The sequence below is a fragment of the Salvelinus sp. IW2-2015 genome, unplaced genomic scaffold (assembly GCF_002910315.2).
Source record: "Salvelinus sp. IW2-2015 unplaced genomic scaffold, ASM291031v2 Un_scaffold6362, whole genome shotgun sequence".
In the NCBI taxonomy this organism is placed as follows: Eukaryota; Metazoa; Chordata; class Actinopteri; order Salmoniformes; family Salmonidae; genus Salvelinus; species Salvelinus sp. IW2-2015.
The window spans coordinates 1,380-8,606 of record NW_019947625.1 but is presented as its reverse complement, the minus strand read 5'-3'; the positions used below and the strand labels follow the sequence as shown (position 1 = coordinate 8,606).

The window sequence follows — 7,227 nt, the reverse complement described above, 5'->3', positions numbered from 1 at the left end:
CTAGTTCCACTCTCTGTCCCATCTCCTAGTTCCACTGCTCTGTCCCTGTTCTCTCAGCCAGTTAGAGACCTCACCATTTACCTGGCCTTTCTGAAAAGACGTTGAGACTGACAGCAGAGCACTCGTGTGTGTCCGCACAGACAGGCTTCACTTGCTGTACCATAGCGACGTAATTACAGTATGCTAGAAGAGTGTTATCTCTCTCTCTCCCTTTTCGAGTTAAGCCCATATCATCCAGTGTTATGCTTTACCCGTTTCCCACTTGACTTCCCAAAAGGATGCCATCCCTGGGTCTCTGTCTTCTCTCTCCTCAGTTCCTCCTGTCTACACTCCATCAGAGAGGAGAGGGAATAACCTGCTCTGTTTGCTCACAACGTCAGCGCCTGATGGCCAAGTGAGTCCTGAGACACCCACACACAACACACAACACAACACACACAAACAGACACAGACACGAACACCACACACACAGACACACACACACTTGGCCTCCCGCTAGCCTTCACCGGCGCCAGCAAGAATGCCTCAGCCTTCCTGCTCCGGTGCGTAGAAACACCAGCCTGAGACGAGTCAGGGTACTAAGTATGTTATCTAATGTGTGTGTGGCTGTGATATTTCAGTTCAACAGTTCTAGTTTGTTGATTTAGATGGCTCCCATCACAGACTACTGGTTAACTCTCTCCTCTGCTCTCGGTCTGACGTTACTTTCCTCACGTCTCTCGATGGCTCCATCACAGACTACTGGTTAACTCTCTCCTCATGCTCTAGTCTGTCTACTGTTCCTCACGTCTCTAATGCCCATCACAGACTGCTCCAGTATTTCCGACGTCCCTTGTAACCCTCAGCTATTCCACATAATAGATTTGTCCAACACTAAGCCCCCTCGACTTAACAAATCAAGGACTAGCTGATTGTTTGACTAGTTGAATCAGGTGTGTGTAAATGTTGGAATAGATTTAATGTATGAACTGCTGAAGGTCACGAGGAATCGCTTCTGGAAACACTGGGCTCCTGGTTAGAGGACTGTACAGATTATATCACGACTGTATATCAGACTGTATATCAGCTGTATATCAGATGTATATCAGATGTTATCAGCTGTATATCAGACTGTTATTAGACGTTTATCAGGACTGTTATCAGGCTGTATATCAGACTGTATATCAGACTGTATATCAGACTGTATTATCAGGCTGTATATCAGACTGTAGTTCAGAGACTGTAGTTCAGACTGTATCAGACTGTATATCAGGACTGATTATCAGGCTGTATATCAGGCTGTATATCAGACTGTATATCAGACTGTATATCAGCGCTTATATATCCGGCTGTATATCAGGCTGTATATCAGGCTGTAGTTTCAGACTGTATATCAGACTGTATTCTAGACTGCTATATCAGACTGATATCAGACTGTATATCAGACTGTTATATCAGACTGTGTATCAGACTGTGTATCAGACTGTGTATCAGACTGTGTATCAGACTGTATATCAGCTGTATATCAGGCTGGTATATCAGACTGTATATCACTGTATATCAGACTGTAATCAGACTGTAGATCAGACTGTAGTTCAGACTGTATTCAGACTGTGTTCAGACTGTACATCAGACTGTATATCAGACTGTATATCAGACTGTACAATCAGACTGTACATCAGACTGTACATCAGATGTACATCAGGCTGTACATCAGACTGTATATCAGACTGTATATCAGACTGTAGTTCAGACTGGTAGTTCAGACTGTAATTCAGATGCTGTTCAGACTGATCAGACTGTATCCTAGTTAACACTTTTAATACTCTATCCTTCCTCTACAGAGCGCTGGACATCCCCATACTGACTACTCGTTTGAAGACTGTCAGCTGGCTCGCTGAGGTCAACTCAGACCCCTGTTGACACCTGCCTGCTGGAGTTCGCCAAGCTGTCCGGAACTGGGTCAGTTGAGGTCAATTCAGCTTCAGGAAGGGAGAAGGAGTGGTGGGGGGAGTAAGGAGTCTGCTGAAAACCAGATTACTACACTACTTTTGATAAGAAATCCTACTAACCCAACTCATTGTCATAGTGATGGTTCTATAAACAAACTATTCATCCTACTAACTAACTGTCATGAATGGTTTCATAATACAATATATTCATCCTACTAAATCACTGTCATAGTGATGTTCTATAATACAATATATTCATCCTACTAACTCACTGTCATAGTGATGTTCATATATTACAATATATTCATCCTACTAACTCACTGTCATAGTGATGGTTCTATAATACAACATATTCATCTACTAACTCACTGTCATAGTGATGGTTCTATAATACAACATATTCATCCTACTAACTCACTGTCATAGTGATGGTTCTATAATACAACATATCATCCTAGGATGTGTATAATCCTCAATGTGTTGGTTCAATGTGCATGTTGATTTTGTGTTTTTTTTGTTCTTGTGTCAGTGTGTTGTGTTGCAGGTTTATTTTGTGGCTTACATGATGGTGTGAATATGCAGTGTGTTTGTGGTTGTTGATTGTTTTGTGGTAATTGCGCCGGTTAAAGCTGGTTTAGCTTGAATTTGTTTGTCTTAAATATGGCAGGCTCTGTATTGTGTGTGTTACCTGGTAGGTTGACACCAGAACGTAGAGACTCTGATAATGTCCTGGTCAGGTGAAACCCCAGAATGTAGAGACCTTATAATTACCTGGTCAGGTTGAACCCAGAATGTAGAGCTTGATTATGTTACCCTGGTCAGGTGAACCAGAATGTAGAGACTCTGTGATTAATGTTACCTGGTCAGGTTGAACCCAGAATGTAGAGACTCTGGATTACTGTGTAGATGTTTACCTGGTCAGGTTGAACCCAGAATGTAGAGACTCTGTGTTAAGTTACCTGGTCAGGTTGAAGCCCAGAGTTAGAGACTCTGTATTAATGTTACCTGGTCAGGTTGAACCCCAGAATGTAGAGACTGCTATTAATGTTACCTGGTCAGGTTGAACCCCAGAATGTAGGAGATCTGTATTAATGTCCTGGTCAGATTGAACCCCAGAATGTAGAGTCTGTATTAATGTAGTTACCTGGCAGGTTGAACCCCAGAATGTAGAGACTCTGTTATAAGTGACCTGGTCAGGGTGAACCCCAGAATGTAGAGACTCTGTATATTGATTACCTGGCAGGTTGAACCCAGAATGTAGAGCTCTGTATTAATGACCTGGTCAGGTTGAACCCCAGAATGTAGAGACTCTGTATTAATGTACTGGTCAGGTGTGAACCCCAGAATGTAGAGACTCTGTATTAATGTTACCTGGTCAGGTGAACCCCAGAATGTGAGACTCTGTATAATGTGTCCTGGTCAGTTGAACCCCGAATGTAGAGACTTGTATTAATGTTGTGTACTACTGGTCAGGTTGAACCCCAGAAGTTAGAGACTCTGTATATGTTACCTGGTCATGTTGAACCCCAGACTAGAGACTCTGTATTAATGTACCGGTCAGGTTGAACCCAGAGATGTAGAGACTCTTACTTAATGTACCTGGTCAGGTTGAACCCAGAATGTAGAGACTCGTGTAATGTTTAGTCGGTTGAACCCCGGTAGAGACTCTGTATAATGTTACCTGGTCAGGTTGACCCCAGAATGGTAGGACTCGTAATGTTACCTGGTCAGGTGTGAACCCCAGAATGTAGAGATCTGTATAATTGGGATCTTACCTGGTCAGGTTGAAGCCCCAGAACGTAGAGAAAGGTACTGCAGGAGTTGGAACAGAGCCAGGAAGAGATGAGGGAGAGAGCTGGGTCTGGAAGACTTTGGCCACTACCTTGATGTCCCTGTGTCAGACATGCTCAGAGTCTTCTCCCTCTCACAGAGGTAAGGAACACACACTGAATATAATATCACCCATTAGGAGATTTGAAGGCCGAAGTTACAAGTATCTCAACTCCTAAAACTCAGAAACAGAAATATATGGTTCCCTATGTGTGTGTGAATAGAAGACAGTCGAATAGATCGATGGTAGATAGAGTGTGATAGTAAATCTTAGGATTGAGCTTAGAATGAGATTGAGATGAAAATGTACGAGATGTCGAGTGACATTAGATGAGAATAAATGAGATATGATGTAATAGATGTAGAAATAAGAGTCGACTAGAGTAGCTGAATGAAGACATAGATTAGACATGAGTTGAGATAGAGTAACATAGATTCAGACATGAGACTGTATAGACAGTGGATTAGAATAGACATAATTAGTATAAGTAACAGGCTATAGACGTGATGTAGAAATAGATTAGATATTGATAGATAGTTGAAATTAAAGAGGGTTGGTGACTGAGTACAGTGATTTAAATTAGATACGTAGATAATTATAAGCTGGATGGTCGATAGAGAGACGTAGAAAGTAGATGTGAGTTAGACTAGATTAGACAAGATTTACAAGAGTGGACTGTAGATGTAAAAAATAGACATAGAGTAGACATAGTGACATAGAAGACTGAGATTAGCTGGAATCTATAAATCGTGAGACGATAGATAGACATGATGAGCAGTATGTGACGTAGATAAATATAGATTGATGGAAAGAGTAGACTGAGAGTGAATAGACGACATGAGAGTGACTATAGATAAACATAGATGTGGATCAGAGCTGAATGAGACTGATTAGACTAGATAACATGTGGGTTTGCCAGATTCCTCCTAACCGGTAACTCTTCACTCTGTCCTTCTCTCGTCTCCTCCAGCAGGCAGACAACATGATAGACATCAGAGAATATGTCATCGCCTTATCGGTTGTATGCAGACCTGCTAAAACACTGGAGACCATGAAGCTGGCCTTCAAGGTACGTTCTGCTCCAGCTCTGGTTTCATGCTCTGTCAAGGTGGCTTTCAGAGGGCCTACCACCATTTCAGAGGGCCTACGACCATTTCAGAGGGCCTACCACCATTTCAGAGGGCCTACCACCATTTCAGAGGGCCTACCACCATTTCAGAGGGCCTACCACCACTGATATTTCTGCCATTTTTCCATTTGAGACGACGTACTATAATGACCTACGGTGTGAGTTGTAGACTGTGTGTGTAGATATGAACAGATGGTCTGAGCGCCAGCCGGCTCAGTGCGAGCGAGATATGAAGGAGGGKTCAGGGTCATCTAATGTGTGTTAGTTATTATTTGCGTAWATCCCAGATGTTTGAGGCGGAGGAGGACGGCGCCGTCACAGKGGCTGAGTTGTCCTGCATCCTGAAGACGGCGYTAGGAGTGGCTGTCCTCGACGTCTCACGTCTCTTCACCGCTATCGACACAGAGGACGCTGGGAAACTCACCTTCGGTAAGAAACGACATGTCTTAGCTTTGTACTGGGGGCCGCCTTCTGTTCAGCTGTTCTTGGAGTATACGCCTGGGATGATTTTGGAACGCAACAAAGAATATGTCATGGTTATGTTGTATATCTGTAATCTCTAGTTCATTTGTAAAATATTAGGGGTGTGCCTATCTTTGTAAACATGTRCTTGTTTCCTAGTGTGTTAATGGTCGGTTACTGTATTTAACTTGCTTGGAATAACCTTAYCTTTGTGTCTGGCGCCCTCCTGTGGTGGTAACAGACAAGTTCAGGAGCTTTGCAGAGCAGCACCCAAACTTCAGTGAGGACTACCTGTCCACAGACAATACAGGCCGTAACGGCTGTCCTCACCAGCCCAAAGCCACGCCCAACGCCAAGCCCCAGACCAATGGCTTCTGCCCTGACTTCAGCCCGCGAGACAACCACCACGACACAACGACGGACGGTTCAGTGAAGAAACACAACTGAGTCTGTTAGCCACCTCAGAGTCCACCTCTCCTGGTGAGAGAGTGGTGGGGGTGGGGGTTGTTGTTGATGGGCTATATGTATGGTCAGTCAGATACACACACACACACACACACACACACACACACACACACACACACGAGAAATGTAACCCTTATTAACCGTATCCATAATGTTTATACGGTTCATTTGATTTTGATGATCTAACGTTGTTGTTTTAGTAGAGTTCTTCTGTATTTGTTCTGAGGAAGAAACACGCTTTTCAACGGCAAAAAGATGGCTTAGTCTAAGACGATTGAGGAGAAATGAAGCTTGAAACACTTGAAGGGACAACACTTATTACGTTTCTTCCATGTTGGGTTTGGGAGTGGTTGAGAGAAGGGGCAACACTTATTACGTTTCCTCCATGTTGGGGGGAGAGAGGAAGGGGCAACACTTATTACGTTTCCTCCATGTTGGGTTTGGGAGGGTTGAGAGAAGGGACAACACTTATTACGTTCCTCCATGTTGGTGGGGAGTGGTTGAGAGAAGGGACAACACTTATTACGTTTCCTCCATGTTGGGGTTTGGGATGGGTTGAAAGACAACACCCCAGCCAGTGAAGGGACAACACCCCCAGCCAGTGAAGGACAACACCCCAGCCAGTGAAGGGACAACACCCCAGCCAGTAAAGGGCAACATCCCAGCCAGTGAAGGGACAACACCCCAGCCAGTGAAGGGACAACACCCTAGCCAGTGAAGGACAACACCCCACCAGTAAGGGACAACATCCCAGCCAGTGAAAGGGACAACACCCTAGCCAGTGAAGGACAACACCCTAGCCAGTGAAGGGACAACACCCTAGCCAGTGAAGGGACAACACCCTAGCCAGTGAAGGACAACACCCCAGCCAGGAAGGGACAAACACCCAGCCAGTGAAGGGACAACACCCCAGCCAGTAAAGGGACAACACCCCAGCCAGTGAAGGACAACACCAGCCGTGAAGGGGACAACACCCCAGCCAGTGAAGGACAACACCCTAGCCAGTGAAGGGACAACACCCAGCCCAGTGAAGGGACAAACACCCCACTCAGAAGGACAACACCCAGCCAGTGAAGGACAACACCCCAGCCAGTGAAGGGACAACACCCCAGTCAGGAAGGACAACACCCCAGCCAGTGAAGGAGTTTTAGTTTGAGTGAATCAGTGTTTTCTTCTTTGTTTAATCTTCTTCTTTCTAATGGAAGCGGCCATTTTAAAACGCATGTTTGAGTCTGCATGGGTGCTTTACTGTCAGGGAGCAGTACGGAGGGAGTGTGACTGAATAGAACAGCCTTGAAGCACCAGTGACATTGTCTGAGGCCACTTTGGCTTTGATTGAACTTTTGAGGTGCAGTATGGCTGATGTACAGATGTAGGATCTTAATATGAGCCAGTTTGCTACAGCAGGA

General features: G+C 44.6%; 1 protein-coding gene across 1 annotated transcript; it reads left to right on the top strand.

Annotated features, from left to right (window-relative positions):
- The first annotated feature begins 4,719 nt into the window (after positions 1-4,719).
- LOC112078833 (lysophosphatidylcholine acyltransferase 1-like) lies at positions 4,720-5,930 on the top strand. Its single transcript, XM_024144948.2, has 3 exons — positions 4,720-4,831; positions 5,179-5,320; positions 5,595-5,930. Exons 1-3 carry the CDS (start codon positions 4,745-4,747, stop codon positions 5,798-5,800), a joined length of 435 nt encoding a protein of 144 aa, XP_024000716.2. The 5' UTR covers positions 4,720-4,744; the 3' UTR covers positions 5,801-5,930.
- The last annotated feature ends 1,297 nt before the right edge of the window (positions 5,931-7,227 follow it).